The sequence below is a fragment of the Crassostrea angulata genome, chromosome 6 (assembly GCF_025612915.1).
Source record: "Crassostrea angulata isolate pt1a10 chromosome 6, ASM2561291v2, whole genome shotgun sequence".
Taxonomy (NCBI): domain Eukaryota; kingdom Metazoa; phylum Mollusca; class Bivalvia; order Ostreida; family Ostreidae; genus Magallana; species Magallana angulata.
This window is the reverse complement of record NC_069116.1, coordinates 30,223,211-30,242,667: the sequence shown is the minus strand read 5'-3', so window position 1 is coordinate 30,242,667 and position 19,457 is coordinate 30,223,211. Positions and strand designations below refer to the sequence as shown.

The window sequence follows — 19,457 nt, the reverse complement described above, 5'->3', positions numbered from 1 at the left end:
TGGATCATTTTCATATTTTGTGTATGTTGCCTATTATTATGGCATTTATTGTTTTGTTTTTTATCTTTTCAAAAAATTTTATGTAGGTCCTAATTTCTTTTTAGCGACATTTTTTCAATTTTGTCCGGAAGTATGTATTTCATTCAATCCGAACATAATGAAGTGGATTCATTTCTACAACATCCGGTCGATCCCTTGAGGATGGAATTTCGTTAAATTTTTGGTAAATACTACAATGATTACTCATTTGTTTAACCCATTCATTCATAAATAATTTCACAATGCAAAAATTGTCAGAATTAGAATGCTCATGTTTTATAAACGTTAAGGATTTTCGTGTTATGTTGTGAGTATCTTGAAGGTCTCTTGAGATTCATAGATGAGTTAATGGAGGGAAATGAATAGGCCTGGTCGTATTAATATCGATAAAAAATTTTAGTTGGCCATTGTTTTTAGTTTTTGTTTACTTCCTTTGATTGTCGTGTGAGTATGTGTACACATTTGTTTTTAATTTAATAATCATTGAAAGGAAATGTAAGTGACTGATCCTCAAGCTAAGTCTGCCTCATAAGTTGTATCATATATAACATTTATCGTTAGTTTCCTTTTATTTCCAATTTTATTTTAGTATATGCGTTTTTTGAAACTCAGATTATATAGTGATTTTGCTTGATTATAAACAAAATAGTTCTTATACATTTGATATGCATGAAATGCTCACAATATTAACTTGATAATTGGCTTTCCGGTACTTATGATGAGCATTTCCATGATTACTCTTATTACTTGGGCATTTCCGTATTCTATTTTGTTTACTGTAACTTCTGTTATATCACCATATGAGTCATGTTAAATTCATCACAGTGTCTTCAAGTAGTATGATTTTTAAGTAACATCTAATCCTACAGTATGACATTGTAGCACTAATGCACTATGCTAGGTTTTTTCATACTTATGTAGATTCTTTAATAATACTTAAGTAGTATTATGAAACCTTATTGATTATGTTATTTGTATACTTTAAAGCAATAAGAGGCCCATTTTAAAAAGAATTAAAGGTTATCATCTTTTGCCTATTACAGCAAAATTCAAATAGATTAATGAACATGGATATAGCAATGTGTACAACAAATTCTTAGTTATATCCCAGCAAAGATCTTATATGAACCTAAAGAAAATTGCTATTCATAACAAATACAGCTCTGAGAAATTAACAGCTATAATGAAGTAATTTTAGGGCCCCCATTGGCAAAATTTTAAAGTACATGCATTTTTAATCATTCCTATAACAAATATTATTCATATATCATTGACATATATTATTAGTAGTAGTACATAGTACTCAAACTCTAATATTATAGATTAGAGTACTGAAACTTCTAAAATTTTGAAGTGAGAAGGTTGTTAATTGACATTTTATGTAAATGGTGGTATATTGATTATATAGTGTACTACAGAAATACTGATTTCTGACTGTTCTATAACAATTTATGGTTTTAGCAAAGTTCCTTCTTTTGTTCCTTGAAATTTGCTACAAGCCAGTTTTGTGTTACATGATTTAATTGATTTATGGGAAGTCTGATTTTTTGGAGCTGAAAAAAAATGTGCCTATATATATTTAAAAGAAAAAAATTATAGGAGGTACACATGGCTTCAATTGATATTGTCATTATATTATCTAAAATATTGTTAATGTCATTGATTCACTTTTGAGGAATGTTGTTTATGTTACATCTTGGCATCTAACATGAGTCAAACATTCCAAGCTAAGTTGTTTCAGCTCAATTGGAATCTATAATAATGTATTTTAATTATCAGACTGGACCTTGTTGTACTGGTAATCAATTTCTGCCGGACCAAAACATTTTCATGCATAATTTCACATATTTCAATAGATTATAGAGTCTGTATATTATCGATAATTGACATGTTGAGTGGATGAATTCACAGGTTCCCTTGTTACGTAGTCATAGTTAAAGGTTAAAGAATGATAATACATACAAGTCAGACTAGAACATTTGCTCTCCCCTTTCAGGTCCTATGTATTAAATCCTGCCTTTGAAAATATTTTTGTCCTCTACAGACCTATGAAAATTAACTGAGACTCACCAACAAAATATGCATATTGTTATGTTTGTAGATTTATTTTTCCTTTTAATATTTTGCGCATATTTTCCTGCCTACCAGCACAGCAAATTTAGAAAAACAGATTTAGTTAAAAAAGGGAAAAACACAAATTTCTCATAAAGCTAGCCTAAAGAAAAGCCAGTCCTTCCTTATTTACTGCATTGTACAACATTCTGCGACAAAGTGAATAAGTAAGGGCTGGCTTAAAGGAGATTGAAAGAAGTGTACCTTAATATTATTGAGATATATCCCTTAACGATAATCAATTTATATTGCAGGTGAATTCAAATATAGGTTATATATATAAGATGGTGTAGCTGACAGAAGACAGGAAATGGCAACAGCTGATACTCAATCGGCAAAGCCTCGAAGCAGTCGCCGGAGACTTCACAACCCGCAGGTGGAAAATGACTTTGCCCCAGGAGATGGGGAACCCCCAGCGAGACCCCCTCCCCTGCAGAGATCTCGCTCTCTCAAAGAGAGACCAACGAAGCAGTTGGACTTTTATCAAGCCATGTCAGACTTTAAAGTAAGTGGATACCAAACATGTTGGAATTTTTTGTTGTTGATTTATTAATATACTCTCTGTGAAGGGTATCTTCTAAGTTTTTCTCTGTAAAATTATTCCCTTGAAAAGTGTCTGTTAAGAGTGGATATTCCAGAAATTTTTAAAAATATATGTAAGGAGAGCAAAGATTGGAAGATTCTTTCTCCTCCTTGTCTCTACTATTTATGTTGTATTTTTCTTAAGATTAAATTATTAGAAATACTGAAATATATATTACCACCTGAAAGAATATTTTAAAGTCACTAGATTTTTAATCCTGATTCAGAAGTTAAACAACAGCTTTCTTCTGATTTTAGTTGATGTTTCCAACAATGGATACTGATGTTATTGAGGCCGTATTGAGATCCAACGATGGTGCTGTAGATGACACTATAGATCAGTTGCTGACTATGAGTATTGACTCCGATGATAGAGATTTTGTCGATATACCTCCAGAGCTTATTTCTCCTGTATGTTTGTTAGCTATAATATGTTACAAAAAATGTAATTGTTTATTCATCACATATACATGTTAATATTATATCTGGGTTTTTTTGTGAATATTCAACAGTAGAAAAGTATTAAAAGTTACTTTGGATATACATGTAGAATAATTGTCAAATAAATAAATTTTTCTGTTTCAAGTAAAATTTATTATCAGTTTGGTGCCAGTAATGTACAACTGTCTTTTTAAAAGTTGAAGATTCAATTATTCTTTACTTAACATGTATTTGCAAATTACAGATAAAGAGTCAAGTTAAATATGCAAGTTAATTATGCAAAGTTTTTATCATATGTACACGATTTGATTATGTGATATTTCTTCAGGTGGATGCGGGTTGCCCGACATACCATGAGAAACGAACGGAAGATTCTCCACCCTCATACACTGAAGCTGTCCAATCAAATAACTCCAGCAGTATATGGACCACCCCCATCACACAAGCAACGAGTAAATCCTCTCCCACCCTACCAAAGAGGAGCCCTATAAGGTCAGTAGTGGTAGCAAGTCTAAATCAAAGCATCATTTTTGTCACAGAATGAGCAAATTCTGTCCTTATTTTGATGATGTGAGCAAAATGCTTAATTTTTAAACCACATCTCTCTGTTGGGGCAAAACCTCAGTAAAACAATGAAAGTGATGCTCAGTGAATATTGGTGATTGACCAATTCATATTTCATGGAGACTTTCTCTAACAGAAGATGTACCGATACATATTTTGGACTGTTTTGAAATTTTATAGTTTGCCTAGTTGATATCTGAAACAACTGTTGATTTATTTACAGATCAAATTCAACCTCAACCCCAAAGACTCACAGTCATAGCAGATCATCTTCCCATCATCACAGTAGGTCATCTCACCATCATCACCATCGAAGAAGCCACCGAAGTCGCCACAGCGAAGACATGGTGGATTCTCTAGCTCTGTCGAATACGGAACCAAAGCGTCCCATCCCCAGCTCCCCAATCAGTCGCAGAGCTTCAGGAAAGAGTGGCGGCTTCCGTAACTGGAATCCCCCCATGCTCGGAACACTTCCAGACGACTTTCTAAGATTAACTGTGCCAAAGTCTCCGGACCCACTGTCATTGGACGGATTTCTACCGCTACAGAACAGCTCGGAACGAACGCACCACAACATTAGTAGTAGAAAAAACAGGCACACTGAGAGACTGTCAAACAGTAGCAGTGAGCACAAGAAGAAGATCTCGCGGAGTCGCAGTGAGCGAGCTCCGGAGAGACCCAAGTGGTCCCATGGAGGAGACCACTTTCCAATGGTGCGTGCTCCTCATGGACAAGTTCAGAATATATCCCCAGGGATGTCCAAGTCACTGGTCAGCAAAATTGATTTTAATATGCATGACCAGTTCACTGCATGTACAAATAATGCATCCCTTTATTTAAAAAAAATTGGCATGAAAGATTATTATTATTATTATGAATACCATTTGATTCTGCTAAAATTTTCTTTCTTTCTTTGCATGACCAGGTGGCTATAAATTGCACATCCTTTTGTAAAAGAAAATTTAGACCTAGAAGCATATACTTTTGTTACAAATTATAGATAGTATACTTCCATGTATGTAGCAGACATACATAAATTCTATTTTTTGCCATATTTTGTGTTTGCAAATGAATGTTATACATTGTTGATGCAAAATTGTTAAAATCTAGGCCCAAAGTGATCATGAAGTAAAGAGGTATAGAATTATTTCTAAAGCAGTACATAGTAAATTTTGTACTTCACAAGTTATCCCTGTGGTCAATATGTGTCTTATCTCAAAATGAGGACATATGAATGTGAAAGTTGTTAGTGCATGGAGAATGTATTTTGTGAATGAATAGGATCCAGTAAAAATTTCCTCATTATTGTTGATTCATCATTGATTGATGTCTTTAACTTCCTTGCTTCAGATTATCTCTTCACATGAATTCAGTCAAGATATGCTGGATGAAAAGTTAAAAGAAAACGAGCGTCGAAGAAGAAAGGCAGTGAAAAATGTTGATCTTGAAATGTCCCAGTATTTGGAGGACGAAAGACTCGCAATAGCTTTACAGAACAGTGAATTTTTACAAGAACTCAGAGGAAATGAAGACTTTATGAAAACTTTGGAGAAGGGTATTTGGATACTTTTACTTTTTGATTTTAATAAGTTTTATTCTTATTTTTTTTACGAAAGAAGTTTGTGTATGTGTGTCTTATTATATATATTAAAAGAGGCAACCCAAAATAAGGTAGGCAAAATTACATCATGTATAGGTAGCGGACCACCAATTTTCTTTTATGATGTTTTTCTAGATGCATTGAATATATATGCGCAGTGTGTTACCCAATTAGATAATTTAACAGGCTGTGAAAAATGAGGCATATATTCCATCTCACCTGACTTTTTTTATTGAATTTAATGGTGCATGATTTCAGTTTTTAAAAGGTTGTTTGTCTTCTACTTAAACTTCTTCATGTACATGTACCAGGTTATACGTGTATACCTATTTTTAAATGCTTAAGGTGGAAAAATAAATAATAAAAGAAAAACAACATTCTCCTGTGATTTCAGATCGAAAGGATATGGCAACTTTTGAACCTACTGTACTTCCTGCAATGCAACCTACAGAAACAATAGGTATTCAAATTTGTTTTATTCTCTCATAAGTTTTTCTTTTGTGGTGTTTATAACAGTCAGATAGTATGTTTTGTAGATTATTTCGAGGTATATGGTTGCGGATGCAATACATGTACATGTACAATGAACATGTATTTTGACTATATATATTAAATTGGTCTGTGATATTGTGATCCATTCAACATATCATGTTAATACATGTATATAAATTCATTGAATGAAGATACTGATGCATATGCCTCTGTTCTTGGATTGCAAACACAGGCGATGCACTACATCATCAATTCCTGCCATAGACTCATGATTTATTTTGTTTACTTGTGAAGTTAAGGAATATTCATTGCCAGACTTTAAACAAGACATTATCTGTTGAAAGATATTAAGAAAATCACATAAAATCTAGTTTTGCCCTCTTTGTATCAATATGTATCATTGAGACATTCAGTGTTTTCAATTGCTCTCTTTGTTTCAGTATGTACTTTGTTTAAGCATCCAATGGTTATGGAGATGACAGTCTATATTGTTTTGCTCCCTTTTGTATCTGTATTTACATGCTGCTGAAGCATCAACATCCAATATTATGCTGACTTTGTATGTACTTTCTGTTTAAGCATCCAATGGTTATGGAGATGACCGTCAGTCCCACTTGGAGCCGTTTCCTTTCACCCCGCCCACCCCCAAACAAGGGGATGACGACGCAGAACTACGGAGACAGCTCAACCACATGGGAGGAGGTAACTCATCAATCACATAAAATTTATTTAAATATGTTAATTATTTTTTTTTAATTTGGTATATGATGACTTGACTTATACCTGTTCGCTCATTGGGGAGCATAGGGCTGCAGGTACATAATTAACATAAATCAATTGTTACACTCTATAAAAGCTTAAATTATTAAATTTTGTGGAGACTCTGTTTCCATACCTGGAGTAGGGTACCACTACCCCATAAATTTACTTCCTCAATGAATTATGGGACAATACAAATTTCTGCAAAAGCTGACATAAGATACAAATTGGTTCATGTAAATTCAAAGGGTTACACAGTATTATAAACAAGAACAGAAATCACAGGCTATGACGAACAAAGTTTAGTTGATGTTAAACAGAAAACAAGTTATAGAGTCTGTTGTGAACATTAATAAATAAGAGGATATTATTTAAGAACACGAAACATATTGTTGGATATGAGAATTCATGTACACTTTTATTGTTTATTAAGCAGTGAATTATGTACATTTATTTTGAAATCATTGTTTTTCTTATGCAGCATCAAAGAAACAGTTTATGGCTCTGGCAAAGAAGTTTTTCACCAGAAAAAAGAAGAAAATGACACTGAAACAAATGTATCCTCTTCTTGCATTGATTATGGTATCAGTAGATTGTCAGTTAACATAAAGATAATTAATTTCCTGTTTCTGGCTATTGGAAAATAGAAATAACATTAAACATAAACCATGTATTTATGATGTGTGATGATAATCCAATTTTCCCCAATATGTTGCTATTTTTCAAACTATAATCTCAAGGGCCCTGTCCTTAGTACCAAAAAGTTCTACGAAAGCTCTTGTCCAATATTCCCAAATATGTTGCTATTTTTCAAACTATAATCTTAAGGGCCCTGTCCTTAGTACCAAAAAGTGCTACGAAAGCTCTAGTACCTGTATTTCAAAACTACAGAGAAATATTTCTTTATTGTTGTGTGTGGACTATTGTTGTGTATTTCTTAACGAAGACACAGTCAGAAGGAGAAGCTGGCCCCCTCCATGATCAATCTACTGGACAGCGATGAAGAGGACTTTGTTCCCGATGAACCTGTAAATCCATATGACCAAAAGACGGAGATTGAACCTCTGGTAAGAACCCGGCCACTGGATAATTACAAGTGTAAATTACATCAGAAAAAAATGTATATACATTTAGCAGCACAACTTAAAAAAGAAAGAAAACTGACAATTTTCAGAAATAATAGCACAAATGTAAAAAAAAAAAAAAAATTGTTTATATCTTTAAATGGAAATGATCAATGATGTGAGTAATTTTCCAACAGATGATATTGATGTAGAGAAAATGAATAGTGAATAATTATTTTATTCATAAGAAATGCATTAAGTTGAAGTTGATGTATGATAATGAAATGCAAATTCAGATTACCGTAGTCAATGTCTTTTATTTTTCTTTAGCCTGATAGTTTGTTGAGGATACCCAATGAGCGGTCATCTGATCGACTAAAGACGGGTAACATGCCAATCTACCACGACAACAAAGCCACAGACTTTATATAATCCACCGCGATAAGAAAGCCACCGACTTCATATAATCCACCGCAATAACGAGGCCATAGACTATGATAATCACCGCACGACAACAAAGCCACAAACGTCATATAATCCCTGGCCCCTCATCAGATAGGATGGTCATTGTGTAAGTGTGGAGTGCCAGTATTAAGTGGTGATACATCAGGCCAGTCATCAATAGAGACTGTTTATATTCAGGGTATTTTGAATCCTCTCTCAGACTGATAAAAAGCAATTAATGCCAATATAAAACTGTGAACATTAATAATACAAAGCAATACAATTTTCTCCCTCACGAAACAAAGGGTTTCATTTTAGTCGAGAAGAACAGAATGATTTTTACTCCAAAGTGAACTTTAAATATGTGCAACTTTTTCAAAATTTTTTTTAGAAATTCATATGTTGATTATATAAAGCTACGGTATGTGAAAGATTTTGTTCTTTTTATCTTTTAATATGTCATTCATGTTTCTCCCCTCGTGTTTATTTCATGTTGAAAATCAAGCTAGATTAAGTGTCTCATGTTTTATACTCAGTGGTATCAATGATACATGTTTTTTAAGTCCATGTACAATGTATTTACAGATGTGAGTTCTTAATATATATATACATATATGACATACATGTATATTTTGTTGTGTGATAGATCCATGTATAAATATATAATTATATAACGTTTAGAAATTGTTAATTGGAGAGGAGAAATTCAGACAAGTAAAATACTTGTAAGAAGGAATCAGAATGTTTAAGGAAATGAAATATACACGCTTCACCTATTAATGCATGTATTATGTATATTTTGTGGATTTTTTACATGGAGAAGTACATTTAAGATACTGTCAAAGAGACCATTTAACTTCTCGCCGCATGTATTAAATCATTATATTTGGTACATGTATGTGAAAATATTTGTGGTTTTTATCAGCAGTGTTTTAGTGCCAGTGAAATTAAAGTCAGTATTACACATGTATCATCTATGTGCTTTAAGTTGAATCAATATTTTAAAGGCTTTATTTTAAGTTCATTTTAGCCACCACCCCCCCCCCCCCAAAAAATTCTTTTTCAACCCCCTCCCCCCCCCCCCCCCCCCCCCTCAAAACAAAATTTGAAACAAATTTGTATTAAATGTGTATGCCATTTATTATGCATGTTTTTAGTTAAAGTTAAGATTCAGGCAAGACAGAATCGGTGCCCCATAAGAAGAAACAAAGGGTATTGATGGTGAAGAAACTCCTATATTTTAATACCATTTTAATAGTTCAAGGTAATTGACTGTAAAGGTGCAGTTATACTTGTAAGACTTGATCTATAGTAATTTTATAAGAACTTTATTTGATGTAAACCACTGATCCTCATATTTTGTACCTTTTTTTTTTCTCTCACTAGAATTCTCTTTAAGGTGCTTCTATACAATCAAATAAGTTGTACATAGTTAGACTATTGTATTTATTATTATTATTTGTATCCATAGTACTATTTTTGTATCATTTCTATTTCGTAGTCATCAGAGTTCTGGACAATTCACTTTGGGGAACAAGTTTATGAATTCACACATTTTTTTTTTTAGACCCATTGTTTTATTGACCTTGCAGGTCGGCTAATTTCTGTTCAGCTTCTCTGTCCATCCATACTACCCATCAGCTCTGTGTTATTTGGCTCTCGAATGTTTTCAAATTTTCAGAAAATGTTTCAAGCAATTGGGATAGACATTGATGACAAATTCAGTGTAAATCTCTTGTGTGTGTTACAAAAATCACTGAAGATAGACTTGTGTATGCATGAGTTGATGCAAATATAGTGTTATGTTATGTACATTAGATGTTGATTTTATGAACACAAGATAGGGAGAGCTAATATCATAAGAAGTGGGTGTGTGTAGATTTTTTTGTTAAAAAAAGCATGTACTGGTAACTACAGTATAATCACTGGCTAGCATTGCTCAGTTTATCAAGACTCAATTCATATTGTACAACATGTGCTAAAGATTTCAAAGGAACTCTTTATATTACTTAATAAAGCAAACAGGGTAATGTGTAATGAATCAAAGATAAATTATTTGTCATTTCATCATGTCACCATTCACTGTACATTTCATCTTCATTTTAATAACTTGCACCTGTGTGATCTTAATATGCATGTTTATCAATTGGCTCACAGAGATAAATTGCTGTACATCAAGGTTCAAAACACTTTCATTTTGGCCAGTGATTCATTACTTAAACAATCTGAAGTTTCATCAGCTTAAATTGTAAATCCATCCCTAATTGCAATTAAAACATTTGTACTTGCTTAATAAGTATATTAATATATATAAAGCATTCAAAGATTTCCCATCAAGGTGGCCCAAAAATATTGGTGCTTTCTTTTCCTCTTTTTGTTTACAAAGAAATATCTGTTTATTCTTCAATTTGTTTTTTAATAAAAGTTACACTCTCTGGTTCTCCAGAAATACTCATGTACCACCATAGAAGCATGGTTAACTTTCGCAGTTTTTTCTATACACAATATTGAAGCTTATAGCATAGTTTTAGCTAATTTTGGTACTATTAGTAAACAGCTAGAAGCTCAAAGCTTTTTAAAATTTAAATTCCAAGTAATGGATTTAATGGATTTCAAAATGTCTACCAGTACATGTATTTGTTTTTGTTGGTATACAACTGTATAAATAAAAACGTAGTTTGATGGACATGTTTGGTACCAAAAAAATCAGACTTATCAATACTTTAAATAAACACCAAAATAAGTATTTTTACAGTGCTTAACTTGGTTAATCTGACATTCTAAATAAATTCTTGAGTTTGTCCTTTTGTTGAAATTCTTCCTCTCTTCTATACCCCTTTGACTTACATGTACCGGCACTTTTCTTTCATTTGAATGCATATACATATATATCTTGTGCAAATTAAGCCACACTTATAATCCGATAATGCTTTTGTTTTGGTCTTGTACAAATGTACATATAAGTGTAAAATTGTTTTATGTAAAATTTTGTGTATAGTAAATTGAATCAGTATGTACATGTTCATGTCTCTTCTGGGTAGTACATGTTTATTTTTTTTGCATGAAGTTTATGTATGTACAATGAATAGGGCTCTGTGTAAAGTTGTGTGTTAAACTCAAGGCCAAATCCTCTAGCATTATAAGCAAGCTTTTGTGATCTAATTTACGGATACAAATAACAGAGAAATCATTTACTTTTATTGAAATTAAGCTTCCTGCAAATGCAAGATTGTTTTTCTTTGTCAAAATACTCAATATCTGCCTTTTTATTACAACTGAATAGCTCATGAATGTAATTTCCTCTTTTTCTAATGGTTTGTTTCAAAATTGTGCCTTATTATATCTTGGGGTAATATATGATGGAATTGATTCATACCTATAATAATAAAATGCAATAGTTCAATAATATTACATATATTTGAAATCGAATTGAAATTCTCACTTCTCTTTACGTCTCAAAATGATAAGCATTCTGGTTGTTTTGATAACTCTAATACCTTTCAGTAGTATGATGTGTAATTATTCATGGTCTTTTTTGGCACGCATAGGCTATAAAATGTATCACATGAAAAAATATGCTGTTCTGAAATCAAGCTCTTTTTAAAAAACTCAATCTGAAAGTTTTCAAATGGGATGATTTGTCACAAAAAGTAACTTTTATTTTTTAAGAACAATATGTGAAAGAAAGTGATTACATATTCTTTGAGAGATTGGTTATAGCTTTGAATTTAAAAAAAAAATTGAGATTTAATAATGAAGTGGAATTTTCTAAAAAAAAAATTCATGGTTTCTTTCAATCCTACCTAATTTTCTAAACCAGTTTCTTTTACTTCATTTTCTCTCTCTTTTTTCTGAATACGAAAATATTTTACTTCCAAGATAATTCAACTTTTTTTCTTTACTCTTCAATTTCTCTAAACCAATCATGGTAACTCGATCTTTAGTTTTTGAGTCTTGCTGAAATGCCAAAGCAGCAATCTTTTTGGACGTTTTGTTTGATTGTGACCAAATACTTATATTGTATATTTATAACTATGGTTGTACAGACTACCTCTGTAAAAGTCTACAAGTGTCATTTGAACCTGTATCAAGGTATTGTTGAGACTGTATTACAGTTATAATCTTGTTATTTAGATCACTATGTATAATCTGTTTATTATGTGTGTAGATAAATAAAGTTAACTTGTTAAAAGTAAAAAGATTTATTGACTTTTGCGCAATACTTTAGAAAATAAGGTATACATGTATATTACTTGGTATGGTAACAATGACTTTGATACTTCATTTACATAACTGTTCCATTGTTGTTCTGGTTCAATTAATGCTAAGATTAAGATAAAACCATTTTAATAAGACCTTGGACTTTTGGTAGGACAACGATCTATTCCCTGTGTCAAAACAGAGTTAAAAATGAAGTTAGTTTCAAGCAAATTATGCACTGATTGCTTAATGTTAGCTCAAAAGCCAAACAAATCTTGTTGATTTCAAAGAGCCATATGGTTGAGTGGCCCATGAGTGATTAAGGGGGGTTGAACCCATGGATAATGGTAATAAGGGCTTATAGTTATTAGATAGAAAAAAAATGAGTATGAAAAATTTTAAACTTGCACAGAATTAAAATTAATGAAATTTATTCCATTGAAAGTCTTGAAGTAGGTTTATGCATGTTAATTAAGAATTAATGGGTCATCAATTGGAAGCTAAATGTAGTTTATACCAATACACCCCTACACAGTAACTGCTATACTGCTCTCTCGCAGGGCAAATTGACACACTTTGCCAAAGGTTTAGTAGGTAGATAAAATAAATTACGTAAATGAAACAATTAATTTACATCATATTTCACCTATAAACTATGTCAATTTGCCTTGCAAAAGAGCAGTACTGCAGTTACAATGAAGGGGGTTTTATTCAGCTTATTATAAACTTAAAATTTTATAAAAATGTCTCGTGAATATGTGCGTGAACAATCTATATCCTTTTTCACTAATAGGAAGATACATGCCAAAATTAGTATCAATATTGGCAAGGTGCCAGAAATTGTGCATTGATAAACATGTACATGGTATGCACTACCTAACTCCTGGCTACTTTTTTGGGGAAAATTTTGTCCAGAAAATTTCCTTCTTTACCTATTTTTGATAATAATAATATCCTGTTTAACTAGCAAGGTAGTTATTTTCAATCACTTCCCAACAATTTTCAATTATTCATGCGATATTTTTAACCCCCCCCCCCTTCTTTTACAATATTTTTATTGTCTGATTTGGTTAATTAATCTACTCATAATAATTAAGACATCATACCTAAGCAATGCAATTTGATATAATGAGCATACATATCATAAAGGTGGATTGGAAATCCCCATCAAAAACAGAAGTTTCACTCCGGAGATTTCATGATGTCTGCAATAAATTGCAATCATCTATCATTGTCCGATGTCAAATGACATGATTGTTATGGATGGAAGTGATGTAAGGTGTATGTTGAATCTTGTAAGTTTGTGTTCTTATATGTGTTCATAAACACAGTGAATGTATCAAAGAGTCATTGCTTTGACTCCAACTGCTCTTATAGTTACATTTGAAATGCAGTTAGTGGCATGATGATGCTGAATAACTCAAGTTACTCAAATACATTCATTAGCCAATATAGTGATTTGGTAATCATAAATGTTCATAGCTTGTGAAAGTAAAATGTTGAACGAATTGCTACTGATTTTCATTTTCAAAATAAATGAGATATTATGTGTCATGTTTTACGGCTGCTTGTAATGTAGTCTATCTTACAAGACATACACCAGGCACAACCATGAGTAACTTGGCCATATACAAAGTTTATTAATTCAGACACATCAGTACATGCACTAACTTTTTATTGTCCAGTACATTGTATATAACTCAGAAAAACAATGTTTATTGCACTGCAGTGTTTGTATTCAAAAATATCATTTGACTCTCTTCCCTAACCAAAACTTTGGTTTTTGTTTAAGAGTCTTAGTGATATCCCCTGCAGACCGTCGGATGCTCTTCCTTTCTTTATGGTGTTCTCTAGACTGCTGCTGTTGCCTCACCTCCCTCTCACTCTTCTTAAAGGTAAATGTCATCTCTCTACTGCCAAGAGATCCTGATTTAGACACAATACTGTCATCCCGAGTCTCTTGCAATCTTTGTCCAAGAGATTTCTTGGCCAGCTTTTTCTGACTTCCATCTTTGCTGTCCAGATCTACTCCATCTTTGATTTCGTAGAATTTGGGTGCGTTTTTCCTCTCCATGTACTCCGCATGTTTTGCTTGCGCTGCCTCACGTCGTAGCTTTTTGTGCTGGTCTTTGAGTTCCTTAGTCCAGGTGTGTTCGTCATCTGAACTATCACTCTCGCTCATGTTCTTGCCCTCCTCGTCGCTCACTTCAGCAAACTGCTCCATTTTGGCTTGCTTCTTTCTCCTCACTTTGTCCAACTTTGATACCACTGGGTTGACTAACTTATATTCATCACTATTCACATTGATCTGGAACTCAGGGTTGGAGAACATTGCAGAGAACCGATCATCCTCCAGCAGAGTAGTTGTTTCTTTCACCTTCTTCTTGTTGGTTCCAATTTCCTTCACATCCATCAGTTTCTCCGCCAGATCTCTGTTGACTTTGGGAAGTTTCTTTAACCGGACACGATTGGCTCTCTCCTGTTCAATCTTCTCTCGAATCTTGCTCTTTCTGTAATCTTCATACGCAAATGGCTCAGCAATAGTTTTAGCCTTGTTGTACAGTCTATTGTCCATGAAGAACCCATGCATGTAGGCTCTCAGTAATGTGGACCCTATCAAGTGTGCAAGGCCTAGCTCCTCTAACTCCTTTCTTGTGACAAATTTGTAGTCATCATACACTATCTGAGCAGTGCTTTCTTCCAACTCTTCTGTCAGGTTATCCAAGAATGAGCACCACTTGGGAGCAGTTCCAAGAGCTGGAATGTAGTAGGACAGAATTTTCTGGTCATCATTGGCCATGAATAGAAGTCCAGACTTGGGTAGAACACAGAGGTCATTCAGAGGTGTCCCTGGCTCAATGGAGGTGTAGGGCTTTCCTGTTTCACGGTCCCAGAGCTTCAAGATTTTGGAGTCCATTGAGAGAACGAGATTCAGTGAATCCTGAAATTCGATCGATTTGATTGGCAATTCATAATGGTGGTCTTTTGCGAGGAGTGGTTTGTTGGAACGAATGTCATAAAGCAATATATGACCAGTACTTGTTCCTACGGCCATATTGAGGGCATCTCGAAATTTCAATGCAGTGACTTTAGGCAGTTCATGAACATCTTCAAATTGATTTGATAAGGTAATATCTAGTGTTCCGACAGCTTTGCGGACACGCGGATCAAAACATTCAACAGTTCCTACACTGGTTCCACAGGCGAGTAGTCCATGAGCCGGGTTAATTTCACAACAATTAGTATCTGGTGCCTTAGTGGTCAGAGGACTAAGGAACCTTCCTTGCTCTAGATTAATTCGGTACACTTCAGATCCAATGCCACCTACAAACAAATCACAACTAGGAAAATGATACGCCATATCCCTCCCATACTTTGGTATTCTAAGTCTGTAATATCTTCCAAATTGTGAATGCAGTTCTATGTATCGATCACACTGAAGAAACACTATTTTCCCATAGTCTTCTCCGAGGAATTGAAAATTTACAACATCGGAATCAAGACCTCTTTCAAACTTGAGTGACATCTGAGCGGTATCGAAACACTTTAGTCTCGGTTTATATGTACCAGTGGCACATATGTATTGTCCATCGGGAGACACCCCTACACATTGACTTGCTGTTGGCATGTCAAAATCTTGCAGGAGTTCTATCCTCCGCCTTACATCGATGTCCTGCTTCTGTAAAGAGCGCTTTTGCCTGAAAATACAAAACACTGTATTTAATTTACATGTTTCACACTATGACTTACAAGTTTCCTTTAAACTCTTCGGAAGCACTGGCACTTTTCCGTCAAGCTACATAACACACATCTTATACTTTTCATGTGAAATGCATGACGTTACCTGTCAGAAAGCCATTCTGGCAAAGATTTTCCAGCGCTAAGATTGTATATCTTAACGTTATTAGGATTTGAGACCTGCATGTTTCTAAACTTCGCGATAATCTACAACGTGAACACGTGCATTGCGATGATTGCGTCGAAGTGTGTTTATTCCACAACCGGAAATGGAATAAAAGTAGAAACAATATCATCCGGATAAAATTGAAAACAAAAATGGGGACAAAGTTACGCATTGCTCACCTGGGACTATTAAATGGGGTTGTATGAGTAAAGTTTGTTCAGGAGGGATTATATAATCATTACCATCTGATTGGTTTCATAAGTCAAATATGGATGTGACAGACATTTGCAAAAGTCAGTCTAGCGTTATACGCAGCAGAAAAGTGAAGAGGGGATATATAGCAAAGGTGCTTTAATTCAGGAGGACAGGACCGACCCCCCCCCCTTCCATCCCCCACCCCCATGTATAGCTCCCAGGACTTTACTCCTTTTTCATTAAATTACCTTTCTTATCACATATTTCTGATGTAATTTGTACCTTCAGTGTGAAACATTGTTTTGTTGGGTTTTTTTTTTTTTTTTATCAAAAACGTGTTTAGATAATTTAATAAACCATACCCTGGCATCTAAACATATGATACAATAATATATATTGTTTGGTATGGCTTTTGAAAATTTGTTTTAGGCAATTTTCGTAATGAAAGTGCAAATTAGATCAGAAATATGTTACAAGAGGATAATTTAATGACAGAAAAGAGTAAAGTCCCTGGGGTCTATTGTCATGTTGTTTTGTATGTATACCCACCACGGACGTATGTACGTCCCTGCACCCACTCAGTCAATTCTAAATCTACAACGTGACACTATACTTGGGTTGGGTGATGGAAAGGGAGGTGTCCTCAAGCACCAGATGATGTAATCACCAGGTGGTTGTAATAATTCGTGTGCCTGTGGATTTACAGAAATCTGCACAAAGAAATACATCGATCTTTTAAAATAAAACCATGGTAAAGTATAGTTAACATGTAGATCAGTTCCAAATGTAGGTTTACTTTTTTGAATATAATTCGTGTGAGAACTAAAAATAATTTATAAGAAAAATTAACTTTCGGAAGATTTCATGCATTTTTTTAAACTTTTTTTTTTAACGTGTTGCTTCCGTCGGATGATTCAGCTCTCATGATTTATATATATATCTGTTTAACATGCACCCAATAAATTAAAAAGCCTCATTGCCCATATCCTCAATTACGTGTACATACCCACACACAAACACACACAAAAATGAAAAATTCCATACAATTCAAGTAAAAAAAAAACCCACACCAATTAATAGCAGCTATTTGTAAACCTTCCAATGGAAAAAATGTATGTCTGTTTCTTTGTAGCAACTCCCGTAGGTTAAAAGCTCAACAAATTGTGACATGAATCGTTATTTACTTGAAGCACGCCTGAGTGCAATTACTCTTAATTAAGGTAATGATATACATGTTCGAGATGAATTTAACTACTAGTATATTAATTGAGTCTGTCTCATTTATAAGCGTCCATGAATAAAATTTAGGGATTTACATGATTGTTCATTTTGACGAGATTTCGATCACATCTTTCCTCTTTTCATGAACAAATATTTAGAGTAGCAGTGCAATCTTGCAATTCACCTTCTAAAGTCAAATAAATAAGCTAGTGTATGGACCCCCACCCCCTTTTTTTTAAAGAATAATCACACCCTTATATTAATTGTAAGGGTTACTCATAGGCTTCAAAAAAACAACGTTGTCTAGTTCATCTAGCTGTTGCAAATCCCCCATACATGTACAAGAACTTCATAATAAATTCATCGGTGGTATTTATCTAAGTACCATTACAGTAATGAATACCTTTGAATCCAAGTTATCCATAACAAGTCTTTGATTCCAATCATGTTGTATGTAATAAGTCGTTGTCATGTATTTTGTCCAACATTTTAAAACTTTTGCATGCTGTGTATGTCGCCCTTTTTTGCAAGACAAAAACGAGGGGGTATAAGGAGTGAATACATGTAGGTTTGTCTGGTAAGCGAAGAATTTCAACCCTCCACCCGACCCCAATCCCCAACCCCGTAACAGTGAAATAAGGGCTTTTTAAAACAATCATTTTACTTTTCCTTTTGATTTTACGATACAATCTAGAGAAAAGGGGACTATCAAAAATTTTCCAGTAAACAGTGCACAGCAATTGCAAGATTTTTTTAAAACAAAAGGCCCGTGGGTCACATTGCTCACATGAAAAACCAGTTCTTATATCGAAATTCATGAAAATGAAACTCTTCTAACATATTGTAAAACTAACAAAAATTCTTAAATTCCAAGATTTAACAATACATAAAAACAATATTAAAAAAGGAGCCTACTTGTTTGACACCATATCCAAGATCTAAGTTGCATTAACTGAATATTCCCAGTATTTGTCTGGGGTTCACGGTTATAACAATTTCTAATTGTACTTCATATACAAACGTTGGTATAAATATTGGTATTTCTGGTGCAGTGGTTCTTCGGGAGATTTTTACAGACATAAACCATATTTTCACTGTTTCCTGATTATCTTCCTCTTAATACTTTATTTCAGCAATTTCGAATTCCCTTGACATACCAATGTTTTGTAACAAGTTTGAATTTTGGCCCAGGGATTCAAGAGCAGAATTAAAAAGTTCACAGACGGGTGACGGACAAATTGTGATAAGGAAACCTCACTTGAACCTTTGGTTCAGGTGAACTAATAAATGGGAAAGTTAACCTCAGCTTATTCTCCATCTTCGCTAGCCAAGGGTTCTAGAGCAGAGCGGATCGTAAACCCTTGGCTTGTGCATTTTTTTCTGCAATAATCGCAACTTCGATAGCCCGTATGGACATCCAAAGAAAGCATTTTTTAATTGCTTACATTAACACCCTTCTAAATCTCTTGATTATCCATAAAAAGTTACTATAAATGAATAGATCGTTAATTTGTATTAGTACATTTCATAGGAATAAGGGCCAATTTTTCCACATATGGATCAACTTTTTAAAAGTAAATATTCAGAAGTCAATGCATGTATACTATAAGCATCCCATGCACTCCGTCCTTCCAACGTATAGCTAATAAAAAACAACGATATTTGATACACCGAACACACAATACGGTGAATACGCTGTAAGTATATTTTCAAATTAATGACATTAGAAACAGAAATAGGAGGGAAAATATGTCTATACTTTAACACAAGTTAAACTTTCGGTCTTTTTTATTTTTAAATATCTTTGTCCTTTACTTAAAAAAAAACCTAAATACACAAA

At 33.6% G+C, this 19,457-nt stretch overlaps 2 protein-coding genes across 5 annotated transcripts; one reads left to right on the top strand and one right to left on the bottom strand.

Moving 5' to 3' along the window:
* The first annotated feature begins 127 nt into the window (after positions 1-127).
* On the top strand, positions 128-9,109 carry LOC128188460 (uncharacterized). 4 transcript variants are annotated; one of them, XM_052859524.1, is made up of 11 exons: positions 128-223; positions 2,406-2,656; positions 2,992-3,144; positions 3,503-3,666; positions 3,962-4,508; positions 5,089-5,293; positions 5,733-5,798; positions 6,410-6,532; positions 7,071-7,146; positions 7,542-7,656; positions 7,984-9,109. In XM_052859524.1, exons 2-11 carry the CDS (start codon positions 2,462-2,464, stop codon positions 8,083-8,085), a joined length of 1,746 nt encoding a protein of 581 aa, XP_052715484.1. In that variant the 5' UTR covers positions 128-223; positions 2,406-2,461; the 3' UTR covers positions 8,086-9,109. The 4 variants fall into 4 exon arrangements, with proteins under 4 accessions (XP_052715484.1, XP_052715486.1, XP_052715483.1 ...); XM_052859523.1 differs by lacking the exon at positions 128-223 and adding an exon at positions 268-483; XM_052859525.1 differs by lacking the exon at positions 128-223 and adding an exon at positions 269-483 and having other exon boundaries at positions 3,962-4,451.
* Positions 9,110-13,955: 4,846 nt separating this feature from the next.
* Positions 13,956-16,286, bottom strand: LOC128188312 (nucleolar protein 10-like). Its single transcript, XM_052859284.1, has 2 exons — positions 16,142-16,286; positions 13,956-15,995 (listed from the first exon to the last, which is right to left on the bottom strand). The coding sequence occupies exons 1-2, from the start codon at positions 16,219-16,221 to the stop codon at positions 14,045-14,047; spliced, it is 2,031 nt and encodes a 676-aa protein (XP_052715244.1). The 5' UTR covers positions 16,222-16,286; the 3' UTR covers positions 13,956-14,044.
* Between the last annotated feature and the right edge of the window lie 3,171 nt (positions 16,287-19,457).

Bases quoted from the DNA above. Each gene is read 5' to 3' on its own strand.
- LOC128188460 (XM_052859524.1), top strand. From the start codon at position 2,462: ATGGCAACAGCTGATACTCAATCGGCAAAGCCTCGAAGCAGTCGCCGG. The intron at 3,667-3,961 runs GTCAGTAGTGGT...ATTTATTTACAG, and splicing joins CCAAAGAGGAGCCCTATAAG to ATCAAATTCAACCTCAACCC. The intron at 6,533-7,070 runs GTAACTCATCAA...TTTCTTATGCAG, and splicing joins GCTCAACCACATGGGAGGAG to CATCAAAGAAACAGTTTATG.
- LOC128188312 (XM_052859284.1), bottom strand. From the start codon at position 16,221: ATGCAGGTCTCAAATCCTAATAACGTTAAGATATACAATCTTAGCGCT. The intron at 15,996-16,141 runs GTAACGTCATGC...TTGTATTTTCAG, and splicing joins CCAGAATGGCTTTCTGACAG to GCAAAAGCGCTCTTTACAGA.